The 19,433-nt window shown below is 40.3% G+C and overlaps 1 protein-coding gene across 1 annotated transcript in view; it reads right to left on the bottom strand.

Moving 5' to 3' along the window:
- Positions 1-380: 380 nt before the first annotated feature.
- The window catches only part of LOC108774273 (T-box transcription factor TBX20), a 70,345-nt gene continuing 51,292 nt past the window's right edge, over positions 381-19,433 (bottom strand). The window contains exon 6 of the mRNA XM_018540337.1: positions 381-837. Within this exon, the coding sequence (XP_018395839.1) occupies positions 381-837 (457 nt within the window). The remainder of the gene's footprint in view (positions 838-19,433) is intronic.

The following is a 19,433-nucleotide window of genomic DNA, read 5'->3' on the forward strand; positions in this document are numbered from 1 at the left end:
TGTTATATTATTTTTTCAACTTGAAAAATTAATAAAGGCTTGAAAGAGCATATAACAATATTACACAATATAAAGCTATTTAGTTTCTTTGCTTCAATTGCACAATTTATTCTAATTTACATTCTATTTATGATTAATAGTCATTTTCATCCTGAATTCTATATTTGTTTACTTCGCTGTAATAATAGTGCAACAAGATGTCACTTACTCTCATATTATCACTCATGATTCGATTTTTCGTCAACACATCGTGCTCCTGATGAAATAAAAACGCGTCAGGACAATTTCGATTTCAGTTCCGGTGTCAATGCCGGTTCCACAGATCACAGAGAGAGGGAAGAGGGATGATGCCGCAGTCGTCGTGTCGTCAGCGGGGATCGCTAATTGGGGGAGGTCGGGCGTGCTCGTAGCGACGGGGGTGAGCTGGCCGGTGTTGGATAGGGCACGTACCTCAGGTTGGTGGGGGGCGAGGATCGTCGCGAGATCATCGCGACGGAGGGTGGTTGCCAGGGCCACGCCAGCGGCGTATATGGAAAACCGGGGGTGGCTGTAACAGCGGCGGTGGAATAGAGTGATGGAGAACTGGCTGCACCCCTGCCGTATAAGAGCGGTGTTGATACTGGCGCCAGCCAGGACGATAACGCGTGTCCACCGCTCTCGTGCTGTTGCTGTTGTTGTGCGGATGGCTGATGGTGTTGCTGTTGCGGCTGTTGTGGCTGAGCACCCAGCGTAGCGGCAACAGCTACGGCCTGCGACGACATAGCGAGGTGCTCGTAGATTCTTACCGAGGGTACGCCGCATCTCATCAACTGCTGTTCCATAATCTCCATAGGATCTCTGAAATAAGGGACAAAGGGTATCGTTAGCATACGAAGTAGATGGATGAGATACAATTGATATAGGACAGATCTTTTAATTCTTTTTTTTTTAATTTTGCATCGCAAGTAGAAAAAAATTTCTTTAGATTACTTTAGTTTAGATATGATTCTCATATACTGATTTGCGCAGATTTGTATTGTTATTATCTTTCTGTAACAAGAGGTACTTATATCTCACTAGTAATGAGTCAGAATTCCAAGTCAAAGGCTGATATTCATAGTCGGTTCTTATTTCAAGACTGTCTTAAGTAATGTCTTAAAAGATGCTAAAGCGGTCCTCTGATTGGTTCGTAACTCCTCAAGACTGAACTTAAGACGGTCTTGAATATAAGAACTGACTATGAATACCGGCCATAAATCTTAGAAAACTTTCATGCAGAACAAGTTGTATTAGATCGTCGCATTATAATATTTCAGTCAATCAGAAAGATGGCAGTTTTCAGGACAAACAATAAGGACTTCAAATTACTAATAACTTATATATAGGGAGCCTCTCATCTTCTATAGACACGTAGGATATAAAGTCAGATTCTTGAATATTATTACCCCTTTTTCAAATATATATTACAAATCGAAGTACTTCTACCTACAATATCCAAATGTATTTTTGCCGAAGATATTAAGTAAGAGAGAAATCCTCGTCGCGCATCATTAATAATATTAACGGAATAATCGAATAGGCAGTCAGATAAGAGAGACTCGTTTATAAAATCTAGCACACAGGTCGTCTGGGAATCGGCGCTCGCCCAGCACCGGGATTAGATGAGAAACCGATCGAGCGGCCGCGCGATCGTGCGACCGAGAGGTCGCGATCCTGCACGCGGCGAATCGACCGAAACGGCAAAGATCGCGCCGGGCGAGCAAATAAATCGTCTGAAGCTACGGGAACGCGAGACAGAGCGAGATAAAATCGTCCGTTCTTAAGGCGAGAGAGGCGGCCCTCGCCGGTCGGCTGATTAATCGATCGACGTTATCGGCATTAATAGCACTTAAAAGGGAGTAAATCAATGAGATTCCTTCACGGACACAGAGTCGACAAAGAGACAAGACAGAGAGAGAATGGCGAGTAATTAAGATGAGCTTTCCTCTCATAGAGAGACGTACGCACGAGGTGAGGTAAGAGTGAGAAAGAAGGGCAACGACGATCGCGAGTATCTCTTTCTCCCCCAAAGCAACAAATGTGATGGATGATTTCGTGCGTTAGGCACGGGCTTAATTAGGGTTAATTACGCGCGATTGTGCGCGGACGCGCCTTCATTGCTTCGTTACTATCGCGGCAGAAACGCTAACGAGCGGATTATTGGCTGATCATGGATGAAAACGCGTCGCGAATGGTGAGAGGGTCATTCTGTATCTCTTTCTTTCTCTTTCCCTCCCTCCCTTCCTCTCTCTCTCTTTCTCTCTCTCTCTCTCTCTCTCTCTCTCTCTCTCTCTCTCTCTCTCTCTCTTTCTCTCTCTCCCTTTACGTCGACGATAATTAACGACCAAGTCTCATTGCGCGCGCAGAATCACGGCGAGTCACTTCCTACTTTCGTGATTACGCGCGGGAGCGGTGTGTAGGGACACGCCGATTATCGGCCGGTCTATCTCAATTATTAAGGCTTCATTACGATATCGCGAATCCGAGGTGCGAGGCGGCGCTTCGTAATTGCTTTCGATTTCAAGCCCGGCGAGGTAAGATCGATTGCGCAAAGACCGTAGGAACGAATGCTTGATGGATTCTCGACTTAGCGTGGCCTGAAGGAGTCCCAGTCGTTTTCCGCCATTTAAAGCGAACGAGTCGAATCGGTTTGACGCTAGGTAGACTTCATTTTGTTCGATTAGCAAATCTCAAATCAATAATCCGCTTCGTTAGTTGAGTTTTACACTCGTTTGACTTCTTAACTAGTTACATATGATACTTCTTTCGCATCGTCTTCTCTGCGGCTTTTATAAATCCATAGAACTTAAAGAAAGACTATTTTCTATATTTTTCTCACGAATCTAATGTGCCCACACATCAGTGACTCTCTTAAATATATTGTTTTAACTGTTTCAAATATTTATTACTATTTTAACTTTGGACCAACCTACTATTGGAGCACCCAACGAATTCTTAACATATCTAAAAACTAATTAAGAGGAGTAAATTAAAGTCGTATTATACACACGAATAACTAGCGTCAGCTTGTAATGATAATGTAATAAAACTTTAATAATTTTAGAAAGGATAAAACAATGAACCATAATTTTTATGAATATCTAATGATGCAAAAGTCAAGTTATCAGTCTAATTTAATCAACATTTTATTTAGAGAGAACATTATAGGAAAAGCGTTCACTTTTTGTTAAAACTAAAAGTATAATGTAGGTTAAACAGTAAGGAAAAATGTGCCTTCTGCATATTTTTAACATCTTTCTAGATTAAATAATTCGCCAAAAGTTTCGTTGTCTACTTGATCTCAAATCTTGACAAAGGCAGCGTCGATGAATGGCTGCCGGTTCTTCGCGCTTCTCGAAAGTCAAGTGGTTGAGAGACAACTTGATACTAGTATCCTGCCAGATAATTTGAGCACGGGCCGCCCACGAATAATACCTCTTATCGATCATCCAGTTCCGCGAAGCAGCGTCCGTCGAAATATACGAAGAAGCCTTTATTCATAACTGGCGTTCGATAACTCAGCATTTCGTGCATGAAATAATTTAGGGGCGTGCATAATAAAAAGGTTCCGGAACATATTTGTTATCCGTCCTTAGAACTTTAGGTCGCACTCTCTTCAGTCCACACTCTCGTATAAATATGTACACTTGTACGTACATAAGTTTAATCGTTGTAAGAAATAGTCAGAAAATAATACAATAAAATAATCATAAGTTAATTGTTGTAAGAAATAATCTTATATAATAAAATCTACACAGATTACGAATACAATTAACAGATGAAATGTGTCAAAAAAAGAAACATAATTAAAAAATTATGATTATTATTATAACTAAAAAATTATCTCATAGAAAATTGTTGATTGTATCGAATAATTGTCATTCGTGGGACATTCGGCGTGAAGCACTTCATCAGCGCGACCGACGTCGTCGGGACCATACAATTCAATCCCGAACGGCACCCGTAATGATTCTGTCTCCATGGACTGAAGTCGGGGGGCTGACTCTCGCGGGTCTAGTTACCCCGGAGGTCACCAGGGCAGGCGACACCCAGTCAAGGAGAGAAGGGTCAACCTTCGTTCGGTAGTTGCGAGTCGGCACGTCGACGACGAGAGTCCCGACTCGTAAAGTCGTAAAACCATGGTGTGAGGGCGAGACAAAACCACCGTGACTGTGCGAGACCCGGTCCACAAAAAATAAGAGAGTTGCGAGAAATGAGGTTTGCCAGAAGGAACTTAATCGCAATGATTCCAGCAAGATCTTTAACTATTCTATATCTTTATTAAGGTTCTGTGCGTGGTATGTCTTATTTAGATGTGGGCGAAGTTAGGATATTTGAAATAATTTCAAGAAATATTATAAACTGTATAGCATACTTTTGGAATAAATCATTGTGCAAAATTATGTTGTTATTATCCAAAGTTATATCATGATGTAAAAACTTTATTTCTTCCATTATTGCAAAAAAGCCGATCTAGCTTAATTTTTTTAATTCGAAAAATGAACTAACTATAAAAAAATTAAGCTAGATCGACTTTTTTGCAATAATGAAAGAAATAAAGTTTTTACATCATGATATAACTTTGGATAATAACAACATAGTTTTGCACAATGATTTATACTTAAGTATTGAAGATGAAAATGTATGTAACATTGAACAGTGAAATATAATAAGTATTTCTATAATATAAAAGCTTAACAAAATATATTAATAAATTCTTCATTTACAGGATATTTTTGAATAAAATTAGTAAAAAAATTTTTTTTTTAATAACCAGATGATGCCCGCCTTTGTCAAAATATTAAGACCGCCGTATATTCCGTGTAAAATGCAATGGTAACATCCGGTGACTGCAATATTCTATCGCGTACTATAGTATTGATATCCGATCGAATCAAGAGAGACGGTGAGATGGCGAAGGGCAAATCGACCAAAAGACCCATTCTCGAGTCCGAAGAGTGTGACTATATAAGCGGGGGTGGACAAGGGAACGTGGTGACTGCGGGAGCAGACGTAGGGAGGCCCCGGGAACAATGGGTCCGGTGTGTGCAGTCCGCGTCTCGGTTACCATTCGGCCGTACCGCTTAGCACGTAACACGACACCCGAGGAGGCGCACGAGCGTACATACACACACCTACAAAACGCTCACACAGACAAAGCACACACGAACACAACACACGCGTGTACACGCGATGATACGTAGATGCATGAGAGTATGAGCTTCGAGCGGGAAAGAGGAAGAGGCTGCGTGTGCAGGAGGAAGGAGCCTGGTCCCGGAGGGTAAAACCAGCGGGACGGGGGAGTGAGGGAGGGATTAGAGGGCCCGGGGCTAATCGCCGTCCACTCGGACGTGCTGGACCACACACCGGCGCGTCCGTCCGCGGCCATTCCTCTTCTCGTTCTCGTGAAATATCGCTGTCAAGGGCCCGAACTCTATTAGTCGAGTTCCGCGGGTATACTTGCCCGAGTAGTACTTGCCTCGTGTATCGATTCGCCCCGATCGATCGTGATCCGAGATCCCGCGGATAGCAGGATCCCGTGGAGGAGGGTAGGGCGGGGCGAGCGAGCCGGGTGATTTAGGCGGATCCCGAACGTGGATCTCGATCGCGATTACGCTAGCGCGCAACTTGGAAATCTTAAATGTACGAAAGTGTCAAGACTCCCTGTGGCAGTTTACAGCCTCATGTATAATTTAGATAAGTATTAACTCTTATTGTTATATAGTATACACAATTAAGTCTTTGTATCTTGCATTTCTTTGAAATACTAAGAGCACCAAGTATTTAGTTGTATATAAAAATTTTTTAATATATTTATACGGAAGGAATAATTTTATTAAAAACTGAAAAATATAATTTTACTAGAAATTTTACTCAAACTGATTGGTAGAATATAATTATTTTAATAGTCGAACAAAATTATTTTCAGCTCTTATAGTATAATTGTAACGAGCAGCTAATATAATGCGCTCGTTTCAGAATAGCGAAACTAAGATTTCGAAGGTGTCAGACAAGCGAAGGGTAAGGGATGTAAATCCAAGGCGCGAAAGATGTTACCATCATTCGCCAGCGGCGCGCTATCTCTCTTAGTTTCGAAAATAGCTTAATCACACGGGGCTCGCAGAAAAATCCAGAAATCAAATTACACCGTTCGTACACGGAGAGGAACAGGTAGGCAGTCCCCGTCGCACACAAGAGGGCTCACGCGCGTCGCGTGTGTGTGTGTGTGTGTGCGTACGCAAAACGGAAATGACGCAGCGCGCCAGCAACGCGGTCTCCTGTGCATTAAGGCCCAGGCTGCAATTCACGACGGAGTGTGCTAGCGCTGCGCCTCTCCCCGGCCTTGAATTATATCCTTAATGTTTTCATAAAGCTTCCTTATGTACAGACAATAAAAGCCCTAATTACAGTCGTTCGCCGGGCGAGAGAGCGGCCTCCGGGGCCGGCCGCCTATTACTATTCGCGCTATGCTGGGGCTCCCGTAATTGTTACACCGCGATAAATATTCCTCATCGATCTGACGAGTCTGCGTTTTCCCCCGTAATGGCGCGGTTACGGTCGAAACGTTCTAATTAGAGGCCACCGCCGTTACCCATTAAAATGTCCATGACGTTCTCGCGGCTACACCCCTCGAGTACCGCCATTCAGAAGAGGAAGAGAGAGAGGGAGAGAATAGTCTATAAATAAGAAAGAAACATCCGGCACAGTCGATTCGAATTTTTTTCTAACCGTATCATTACAAAACGTTCGTATTCGGACAAATTAAATCTATTACAAGAATGATCGCCAATCGAGGGGATCTCATTTGCTCTTTCGCGTACTCGATTACAAATTTAAGTGTTTACTCTTACAGAACATAAGTAAATTTACGTATAAATGAGGCCGTGTCATTGAGCACTATGCCTTCAATGACCATCAAAAGGTCCAATTCGTCACGCTAAAGGTTGGGTCTAGCAGGGACAAGCTTTTAAAAATCCAGTCCGTTATACATATATTAGTTTGAACTCTACTGACTAACAGTCAGTATTATAACAGAAAAAAAAAAGTTGAATAAGTAATTTTTAAAAATCATTTTTAAATAGTGTTTCATTTTATTGTACATTTCATTAGTAAGTATTATGAAGAGACATTGGACTACATACTTTTATATATCACTTCAAAACTTTTTGTGTTTATAAAAGTCCAAATTATAAATAGTTAGTCAATAAAAATGAAATAAAAATTTTGTGTTTCATTAATTAAAAAACTAGTTTATTTCCTTTTACGTAAAATTTATATATCGATAGCAATACTACATCTCTCAATATCAACATTTTAGGATTCAAACAAATATGAAATTTTTCGAAAAACATATTATAGATATATAGTCTTTGTTTACTACAAAATATAAAATCTATATTTTTCACGATAATTGAATTTTACAACGACTATTATTTTTACTGTAATTATCAAATATAAATTTCTTATCATTTATTGAAAAATTATTAAAAAGATTTATAAAAATAGACCGAGAATATGTTGAACATAAATGAGTTAAGAGGGCCATTCAGTCAAGGCGGACCTTGGTGCCTAATAATATCTTAATGTGAATCGGTTCATTTTTATTTAATATTTGTTTACGTTATTTAAGATGTTCTTTCTATAGGTATATATTAGGGCAATTAAAAATCTAGATTTAAAATATTTTTTTATAAATCATACATCTCGAATTGATAAGACGATGATTTTCACAATTATTTACAGTGATTAAACGTTTATGAAAGTATTAGTAAAATTAAATTGCTTATCAATTTAATTTGTGATATTACATACTCCAGCTTTAGTTTAAAGTCGTGTTAAAGTTGTTTTAAGATTGACAAATAATCGATGTGTAGTTCGCTTGTGTGAACTGGAATTTATAAAGATTTATATAAAGAATATTATATTATTAAGCATCAAAATCTGCGTTGAATATGGCTCTCTTCACTCATTTATGTAACAAGATTTAGTTAGATGGAATTGGACACTCAACATTTTTAATTTGAAGAATTCCTTCGAAAATATAAACTTTGAATTATGCATCTATTATATTATGTAAGTCATTACTACACTCGATGGATTCCTCTTATCTTCAATTGACGTAGAATCACATTGGTATTAGAATTGGATAAGCTAACCGACAGCTATAATTGAGGAAAAACATTTCCTGAACGTAATAAGCAATAAGATGCTTTTTATGCGTAATCGCATGTGCGTTGCGTCCACTTCTCCAATCGAGAGAAGAAAGAAATAGGGATTGATCCGTGGAGAGTTAATTGGAGCAAAACTGACGGCGTCGTGACGGCTTTTAGCGGTTAATGGCCGCATCCGTAATTTTCAAACGTATCTGTTTCTTGTTCCCCGAAGCCGCTCTGACAAGGAAATATGGTATATTCTCGCATGGCTTAATGTCCCGTAATTTCTCTTGGAGCCCTTTCCTTGGCAACGTCGTCTGAGGGCCCGCGATGCCAGTCAGGTGCTACGTGGGCACCGCGAAAGGGGCCCTTTTCGGGAAACGAAATCTGCCGTTCTTTCTCACGCGAACCTCCTTAAGTCCTCGATCATCGCGTAGACACGACTGGTAGAGTTTAGCATTCTCAGAGAAGCCGTCCTTGCTGCGCTTACCTTTTGCGTCGTTCTATCGCGTGAGCCTCAGCATAATTTAATTAGCGATCCAATTACACACGAGCCGCGCCCCTCGCCTCGTCTCACGGCCGGGAATTTACGCGTTTACGCTGATAATTCGCACATAATATTTGCACGCCGGTAGACTCCGTAAGCGCGTAAATAATAAAATTACGGCCGGCCGTGGCATAAGAATGCAATCACTTATACGCGCCGGTGATCGCCGCCGAGCCGATGTTAATTGCCAAGATTCGCTACCTACCGGTGATTATATCGCGCACAAAGATTATCCTCGGTTGGTTACTTCGAATTAAAACCTGGTCCCGATTTTCAACGAACACTCAAATGCGCGCGATAGAATTTAACGTTCTTAATTTTTAGCACTGGTTGTATAACACGATGCGAACACTTAAATTAACTCTTCGAATCTTTGCCTTAAAATTCAACATAACAGTGTTACGAGGAACAAATATAATTGTTGTAGTATTAAAGTGAAGAACGGGTGTAAAACGCGTAATTATTGTCTGACTTCAATTTTATGATAAAGTTAATTTGCACGATATTTCGATACTTCACAGCTTCCCTTAATTGATCATCTTTTTGACACCTATAGTCGATAAATTCCCCAAAATCGCACGCGGCGCGCTCAGGCAACATGAAATGGCTCGCGATATTAAAGCGCGGGGAATTCCGTCGACCTAAGAGAGCCTGTTATTCTCCGTCTACCCCGGGGCTGACACAGGGCATTAGGTAAGTGGTAGATAATAATAGGTTACACCCCGCTGATGGCCGAAGGTAGTTCATCGAATGCTGCGGTTTGGCTCATCTCGGTTCCTCTCGCACGCATCCCACGGGGACTATCAAGCTCCCTCGTGGAATGCTTTACCATTCTGGTGATATTATCATGATTCGAGATACGGGAATTAGCTTAGAACGAATGAAAGACAATATTCCGAGTATAATAATCGAATAGTTAACGTTTATTTTAATCCGAAACTAAAAGTTTTAATAGTACTTTAAACACACTTAGAAAAAACGGTTGCTTTTTATAAGTTTTTTTTTTCAATCATAAGACTATCGATAAGAATTTTAAATCCATATATCTCTTCAAAGATTAAAAAAAAAAGTAATCTACATTCCTATATTCTCAACCATAAAATTAACTTTTTATAAGCGATTTTTTTAAAGCAAGAAAATATCAATCACTAAGCTCTAAAGTCTATAATATCTAAAAGAATTTCGTAACACTATTTCCTAATAACGTATCTAAAGGTCGGTCGAACTCACAGGCCGATGTCTATGAAAAGATGGTTGATTAAATTTGAAAAAAAAAGAGTAGAAATGAGGAAGCTACATTGGAATTATTGAGAGATTTATGGCTAACAACTCCGCTCACACAGTACCAAACAGTGAGCGAGCTGTCGTCGCTCAGGATGAGACTTCGTGATGGCGGAACACGAAGAGAGGTGAAAAGCAAAACGCATGAAAAGAAGGAAGCTGGTTCACGGGCCGCAACTGAATTCTTCTGTGAGCGACGTATCGCGTGAAGACTTCGCAAAAGAAGGAACCGATGATGGAGAGAAAGAAGTTGAAGAAGTTCCGCGGATTCTTTCTTTGACATGGAATGCTGTTAAGGGAGAATATTAGAAGGTAGATGGGGAAAAGAAGGGAAGAAAGGTGCAAAGAGGGGAAGGCAGAAGCCGCAGAAAGAGACACTAAAGAGGAGGAGGAGACAAGAGGAAAGGTACAGCGCGAATTGGGGAGAGGCAAAGAAAAGAATTACAGAAAAGGAGAATGAAGCGAGGAGGTGAGGGTCAAAGAGAAAAACGAGAGGGGAAATAGAGAAGACGATGGTAGAGAGCGAGGTGAAGCGAAGTGCGGCGAAGGGGGGGCAAACGGGTAGAGAGCGAGTGTAACAGCGAAGAAATTAATAGCCATAAAATATGAATAGAAATTAGCAGGTTCGGGGTGGCGTGACGCGTTTGCTCGCTCATTTCCTTTCGGCGCGTTGAAAAACAACAAGACAACACAAAATACGGTCGAGCCTGTAATTTACCCGGCTGCCGCCGAGCGGGCCGACGCGCGATCGCCGCCGCGTCGAACGAGCGAGTGTGCGAGTGCGCGCGAGTACGCACACACGAGCGAACCCGCGCGCACAGATAGGTACGTGAAGAACGTTAACGCCCGAGAAGTCGGAGCTCTAGATGTGAGTAGAAACGCTCGTACACGTATACGGGGAGTACACGTATGTGGGTATGTGTGCGAGGGATGGGAGTCCGTCGGTGGTGCTCGCAAGCTCGGGCCATCATCGTCGTCGCACAGTAGGTATGGTAGGTAATGATCCGGTAATGACCCTGACGCCTCGGATAGCCAGCCGATATATGGTGGAGTGTGCGTGTGCGTGTGTATGTGCGAGTGTGTGTGAGCCTTCTCTCTCTCCCTCTCTCTGCTCCGCCTCCTCCCTCCGTCCCTCTTGCTGTTTCTTCTTCCCGCGGGTACCCCTGACCGGGCCTAAAGCCCCGATGATGCACGGCGAGACCTTTGTTTTTGCGTTTTAAACGGCGGTTATTAGCTTCGTAGCAGCCACGGCCACTGATGCTGCCTCTCCACCTCTCCAGCGCTCCTTCCTCTCCTTCTTCTACTTCTTCTTCCACGGTCTTTTTCATCCTTGTCCATCGTCGTGCCCCGCGCGACTCGCTCTGTCCGTCTCCCTCTGGCACTTTGATAATGCGGCCCGCTAATGGGCCGGCAAGGAGACTGGCGGTATCGGTTGGAGGTGTCTGCGTTGTCGGGGTTGATGCTGGTAGTTGTATCGAGGTGGTGGCGGAGAGAGGGAGAGAGACGGAGGGAAGGTGCGAGCTGTGAAGAAGAGGTAGACCGAGCGAGACGAAAAAGATAGAGAGACTCTTCGCGAGGAGAGGAGAGGAAGAGGAGGAAGAAGAGAGCCAGAGCGGCAGCGGTAATGACAGGCCGTCCGCTCTCGAAGCTAATATAGATGAATGCCCTGCCCTCCTCTTGCCCTCCGGAACCGGGAGAACTTGGAATCGCTCTCTTTCTCCTATGTTACCATCCGTTTCTTTCTTCGAGGCGCTTCCACGGCGAGCCCAAACGACCGGGCCGAGATACGACTGGCGCGGAACTGTGCGCGAGTAGCGACCGAAATATACGAGATACTCTGCCGAATATGTATATCTTAGATGCAACCATTAAAGCGTAACACATGGTCGAACGTTGAAAATATAGGCTGATCTACATTCATGTTCGAACCTGGTCGAACTCTCGTTCTCAGAATTCAGTCCCAAAGATTCTATAAGATTTAGCAAATTTTAAAACGAAATGTTCCCTAATAATTTCAATATAATGCTATAAATGACGTTTTCTACAATAATTCTGACAATTTCAAGAAACGAAGGAAAGAAGTAACGTATATGTTACGACGTTTAGAAAATTTCTCTAAATGCAAATAAGATAACTATGCCCAAAATATAGCCTAATACCCAATATAATTTCCTCTTTGTATATAATTATATGAATAATTAATTTCTTACACAGTGTGCACTCACATGTAAATTAATTGTGAAAATGTTTTATATTTTTAATTGATATTCAAAAATGTTTTTTATTTTGAATTTGATCACTCTATTTTTCAATGTTAGACTCAACAAAAGTCGCAACTATTCAGGTAAACTATGTATATTGAACTAGAAGAAGAAAGCCATTTACGATCGAAGTAGCTGGATCACAGTGCTTATTATAATTGTGTGAATTTTATATACTGCGTATGTAGTCCCCCCATAAATCGCGGCACTGATAGTTTTTTAGCATTGACGCATACATACTTACTACCACAGTAATATCACTTATTGTTAGTTAAATTGACAAGCAATCTAACAACTTTTGATGCTTATAGCATCTTATTGGATCTTAATAATATGTTGAAGGACATATATTAAATTTTAACGATGTAATGTTGAAGTAAAGATAAATCTAAATCTGTGAAAAATAAGATTGCGAAGAATATCACGAGTTGGCGTTTCATCCCGGTTTCCACTACTGGACTCATCAGTAAGGCATTGTAATGGAAACCTACCTTAGACGCCTGTTTAAGTTATTAAATCGACAAATAAAATTAAAGTTGAAGGACTCTTTATATGAAAATAATAATTAAAACGAGGTGAAGGACAATAAGAGTCAATTCGTAAGTAAATTGCATTCGTTTTACTTTACATATTTTATACAATAAGTTTTGTGAAAATGTTTTGTGTTATTACTTTTATGTTCATTTTACTCTATGACTTCCTTTATTTTATTTAACTTTCGTATTGTAAACTGACAAATCGTTTTCGTTGATACATTGTTTCAATATACGACTTTGCCATCTTGTATTGCCAATGTTGTGTAACGAAGAGAGAAATCGAGGAGTCAATGAGAAATGTGTTGTCTTAATTATATTGGAATAAGGAATTTTTTGTTGAACGTCTGAAGAGAACTCAAACCAAGAGTCGAAACTTGTTACGACATATTACATCGAGCGATTTTTTATATTATTATGTATTGACCGATATTCTAATTTTTAATATTGTCAAAAGCGGCTAAGTATTTTATTGTATTCTTTTTCTTTAAAATTCATATTATATTTTTAATGTTATAATCGCTTTCTTGTTTACTTACGAATTGACTCTTATTGTCCTTCACCTCGTTTTAATTATTATTATTAAATCGAGATTCTATATATACAGATATACGCGTATCTCAGCACTTGCGAGAATTTTTGCGAACGTCTATAGACCTCTATAGACCTCTGATGACATTACAATGCCTTACTGATGAGCCAACTCGTGATATTATTCGCAATCTTATTTTTCACAGATTTAGATTTATCTTTACTTCAACATTACATCGTTAAAATTTAATATATGTCCTTCAACATATTATTAAGATCCAATAAGATGCTATAAGCATCCAAAATTGTTAGATTGCTTGTCAATTTAACTAAGTGATATTACTGCGGTAGTAAGTATGTATGCGTCAATGCTGAAAAACTATCAGTGTCGCGATTTATGGGGGGGACTACATACGCAGTATATAAAATTCACACAATTATAATAAGCACTGTGATCCAGCTATTTCGACCGTAAATGGCTTTCTTCTTCTAGTTTATTATTGTTTATCAATTGTACTGTCTTAAAAATATTCTAGTATTATGTATCTATATTGAGTAATAAAGGTAACAACATGTTTTTTTAAATATCGTTCCAAGCAACACGGAATAACACCGTACAACTTCGGTGCCTACTTTTCCCCGCAGACCTTAACGACTTTACCTAGTCCTGAACCATTAATCTGTACCGCAGAACGGCGCCTCTCAGCCGCCATCGCGCTTTCGCACAGGCAGCCGCGGTTCCGCGATCCTCCGCTGCCCGTGCTGATGTTTTCACGACATTGATGGCAGTGCCGTGCGCGCCGCGAACACGTACGCGAGGAGGGAAGGCAGAGAAAAGGGAAAGAGGGAGTGAAAGAAAGAGGGCCGGAGGGGCATCTATCTATCAGCGCCGGCGTGAAGTGGGCGGGTGCATGCGCCGTATTGCTCCGTACGGCCGCTCTCTCATTAACTCCGGACGCCGCCGGAGCGGCGCATCCGTGTACGGCTAACGTGGAGGCGACTGCCGGCGTTCCTCATCGGGACGGAGGGCCTCTCTCTCTCTCTCTCTCGATCTTCGCGGTCGTACGTGCTTATCTGGAGCGAGTACGGCAACAACGATCGGTGTCATCGGCTGTGATGGAGAACGCGAAGACGCGCGCGAGTTCTCTCAATGTCAGTAACTTCCGCTCGCTACGCCCGTCCTCGTAATCTCTCTTCTCCAACATTCCAAACGTGCTCTTCGTCGAAATTATACACTATTGCTTAAAAGTACTTGCCCATTCCGATTGTTACGTCTGAATGTCGTTCAGAGAAAAAGACATAGTACAATGGCAACTATGGTATGTGAACGACACTATACAAGTTTCATACTATATTCAATGAAATTAATATAATATATATAATTGAATGAACTATTTTACAGTTATTACGACTGTAAAATAATTTATTCAACTACGTACATATGGTAATATATTATATAAAACCTGCATAATTGTTACTGGAGACCTTCAAGTAGAAGTCTGATCACTCAAGACAAATATAGCGGCAATTTGACTTATATTGTAGAGTATATAGACTTCTGTAAACTTGATGTGGCTCACTTTATATCCTTTACAATACAGATTTATATTTATCTCAAATATGAACAAGCCATTGAATGATCAGACTCTTATTTAAAGGTCTCTAAATTGTCTATCTATCTGACACCACTTGTCGTTATCTAATTCTAATATATTCTTATTTTGCATAAATGAAATACTATTTTGATTAAACCTTATTATTAAGCCTAATATCCAGAAGATTAAAAAAGATTGAAATTTATTTTTGTTCATTTAATTAAGGAAGGCAGAATGGATTAATACTTTTAAGCGGTAACTTTGAATTTGCACCACATTGTATAGATCACCTGTATAGATTTGTAAATTGCTTATATTTCTAACGCCGGATTATTGTATCATGTTAACATACGACGCATCGCAATATATATAGTCAGAAAATATCGTCATCAATTAATCCATAAATTTTTATAACTATCGAAGGCGCAGCTTGGAAAATGTATTTTAAATCACCTTGATTCATAGATTGTCAAATATTCCTAATACTCGTATATCTTTTAGATACCTATACATAATTCCGGTATAGATCTATAGATTATTGGTAGACGACGTATTCACGAAAGTTTAACTATACTCAAGGTTGTAAATTTATAACTTACAAGTTACTGCGTCTAAACTGCAATGGTGCGTATAAATCTTTCCTACAAATGCAATTATATATTTTTTAATATTATATATTACTGTAAAAAAAAATAGTATAATTAATTTGAAATTTCTAAATTTTCGTGTCTTTGCATGAATTGAATGTTTACCAACAAGCATTGCTAACTCGAATAAGTAAGATAGGGGTCTAGGGAAATGATAAAGAACCCACGTCGAATCACCGTATCCCAAATTAGTTCCGCGATAACCCGACCACCCGGAATGATTTTCGCCTATCGATAATTTCTGATCAGCTATGCGCATGCTAGCACTAGCTACGAAGCGTTGCTTTAACTAACAAAGTTGAGGTCCCAAACGGGCACACCCAGCGCCAAGAGCGACAGCGTTATCGGAGTATTGGTGACCCTAAAAGATTTTATCGACGACAGAGTCTCACGGTAGTCTATCTTGAGCGAGTTTTACGGTCACGTTTCCACATGTAGCAATTTCGAAAAATGACGGGGGGAGAGGAGGGTGGCAGGAGGTGTATAATTCTTGATAGGAAGGCGTCGATAGCGGTTGGAACTCAACGACTTCGATGGCGGTGTTCTCTTCACCGCCGGAATGCAAAGCGACGAGCTGATCGACTTTCCGAGAGCTCGAGATAACGGACGAGTCTTAGAATGACGCTGCGGGATTTAGGCGGCCGCCTGTTAGGCAGGTGCTGATTTGGGGAGGATCGTGGTGTGGCAGTGATTCCGGGACGAGATCATGCCCGTGCAACCGAGATGCGGAGTCATTAAAATGCACACGTAGCTCGTTATTATTTGATTCGCTGTGAAATCGCCTCAATGGAACGAAACTAGGTACGTGTGCATAAACAAATCGATTTTGAAGGGTATGGCGCACAAAAAATTTAAACGAAAAGCGGTAGACAAATCCAATTTTGGATTTGCTACTATTTACATTGCTGCCTTATACATTCTTTATTGTGATTGGCCGATTCGCTTACTACCTACCACCATTTTATTGCCTTACGTTTTTCTGTATGCTTAGGGCTATCACACATAGGTATTTTTCGTAAGACTCTTGGTCAAATAGAACTAAAAATTTTTGACAATTCTTGACTGTGATTGGTTAATTTTTACGGTTACTGTTACGAAAAGAGTATGTATGGCAGTCCTAAGAGCGCCCCTTTATTTTTGTTTATTTTTGTCTTGATGAATGAACCTAATTGTTATGGAATATATTCATAAACTGCAGAATTAAATTGATTGAATTAAAACATTACAATACATGAGAGTGTATAATTATTATTACTGCTTTAAAATTATCAATTTTTATAAAATTAGAAAATTGTTTACTAAAAATTCAGGAATATAAGTATATATTCAAAAATATAGTAATATCACAATTCCATTGCTCGCAAATCCGAGAACACGACGAACAAAAAGCAGTAAGATCCTTTATGTTCGCCAAGTTCAGAAGCACGAGCGCCCTAAAATCTGAGAATAATTGGTAGAAAAATAACGATTCCCCTAACTTGTGCTCTAGAGGTCTTAGGGACAGACCAAGGATTTTAGCATTCACGGAGCCCGGGGACCATTACCATAAATTCATCGCGACCTTCGGTGTTTGCATCCTGCGATCCTTGGGCCCGCGTTTTCCACCGACCTCCCACGCACGCCTCCTTTTAATAGAGAAGCGGCATAAATTCGCTTTGATATACGTCCGGGACGGTAGCACTCGTACATACATGAAAATATCGCGCGTACGGTCCGATCCATCACGGAACTTCTTTCTGCCGCGCCACGCGCAGATCGTTCGAGCGGCGAGCATACAGCTCGCGAGTGGGAAGATCGCGCGCTTCGGCTATTAATAATCGTAAACGAGAAGTTCGCGTGTTTTTGCCGGACGCGCTTCGCGCAACTTAATTTTTTAACGACCCGCCCAGCAATGGGGCGCGACGGAGAAGTGCGCGGGGCGCGGAAAATCGCCGGGAGAATTAAAAAAAAAAAAAAAAAAGAAGAAACGCGAGACGATAATCCGATGTGCATACTTGACAATAAACGCAGCACCTGGGAGAAACGTATCGTGCTGTAATAATATTCGCTCCAAGGGCGCGCAGCAGGACGACGGTGCTGAAATCGGTCCGTAATTAAAAGCCACGTTACTTTTATCGTCGTCCCCCCTTCGGTGCCACCCCAACTGGACCTCTTTCCGTCGCCGCTGGCCGGCTCGTAGGTTTTTCTCGGTCGATTGCCTCTTCGCACCGTGGACTGACTTCTTCTCGCGGCGAGGCGGTTATCGGGCCGTTCGGCCTCATTTAATAAGTAAGAACGACACGCCGGTAGCCGAGCGCGCATCGACGCGAGCAACGCCCACTAAATTGTTAACGGCGTCGACTTACGGCGATCTCTCGGGGATCGCGATGCAGGGTTTTTATGCAAATCGACTCGTACATGTATACGGTGTGTCCGCGAATCGATAACGAACACCCAATAAAGTCGTCTCTTCCCTCCCTAATGCGAGCTTCTCGTTCTTCACTTCGTGCGTTCAGGATCCGTTCGCCATTACCTCGTTCTTGCACACACTCCTGCTATTTAATCTTGAATAAACGTTGTGTAATTCTTACGTACGTTTCTACCAATGCAGATTAACTTCAATCTCGGTTTAACTTGCTTTCTTTAGTTCAAAGGATTAGAAAAAGATAAAGATTAAATTAAATTGAAATTAAAGTTAGTCTACATTGATAGAAAGAACATTAGAGAGATTTTCTGTGTTAGGCTAATGTTCGCTTTATGTCGCGTCTATTTAACTATGCATTTGTAACGGAAGTACGTAAGTTGTTTGCGACAACGTAAAAATTAAGAGATAAGAACGCAGACTTGACAGAAAGTGTTGACAGAAAATCGCAAGAATTCAGGTTTTCCGTTTGGAATACATTATTCTCAATTAAGCTTTTAAGATTTCATAAACAAGTTTTAGAATTAATATATGCAGAAGAGAATTAATAACTGAGAAAATAAAAGTTCATTGACGTCTAATATTATTGCACGATATTATTAATTACCTGAACGCTTATTGAATTTTCAGACTGTTTTGTGTTACTTAAAAAAGGCATCAATAATATTGTACAAAATAATTGTATAATAATATTAAACATTTAATAAACAATAATAAAAATTAGGAACAATGAAAGTTAACGCAATAATTTTTTTAACATAAAACGTTTTATGTTAAACAAATAATTCTTGCGTTGCGCGATTCATTACCTTTATTAGTGTACACTGTAATAAATACATCAATATACCTACAAAAATAATTTGTTTGATCAAAAAATGGTTTCTTCAAATGAAAAAAAATTTATTAAAAAGAAAAAATAATAATGTTTATTTCTTAACAACACATGTTAATTATTTTAAAGTTGTACTTGTATTATTAAAAAGCAATCATGATTGTATAATATATATATACTTAATTATAAATATGTACTTATTGTTTATTAAATTGTTGGGAATCCGTTTATTATTATTAGTTTAAGCATCTAGGAATCGCTTGAGATGTCATGATACATGTTCTCCGGGAATAAGTTGTTATCTCAGAGTATTAGTGTAAACTGCATCTCTTTCTCTTTTTCTACGCTTCTCTCTTTCTCGGACGCTCTCATTTTTTTATTGTATGTATTTTTCTCATCGCTTTAGCGATCGCGAGACCGTTCGCGTACCTGTCGTGAAACATCTGCCTTGCGAGAAGCAAAATGCAATTAAATTGTTTATCCGATCGTAATGAGGCGGTAATCGCGACACTTAAATGCCGTTAGGTTTTCGGTCGATCGAGAGGGTCATTAGCGATACGACACAGTCATGTTCAGCTGAGTTTCGCGGATTTTTCAGAGGCCGAAAAACACGGTTGCATTAATTGCGCGAGTT

The sequence above is a fragment of the Cyphomyrmex costatus genome, unplaced genomic scaffold (assembly GCF_001594065.2).
Source record: "Cyphomyrmex costatus isolate MS0001 unplaced genomic scaffold, Ccosl1.0 scaffold241, whole genome shotgun sequence".
NCBI lineage: Eukaryota > Metazoa > Arthropoda > Insecta > Hymenoptera > Formicidae > Cyphomyrmex > Cyphomyrmex costatus.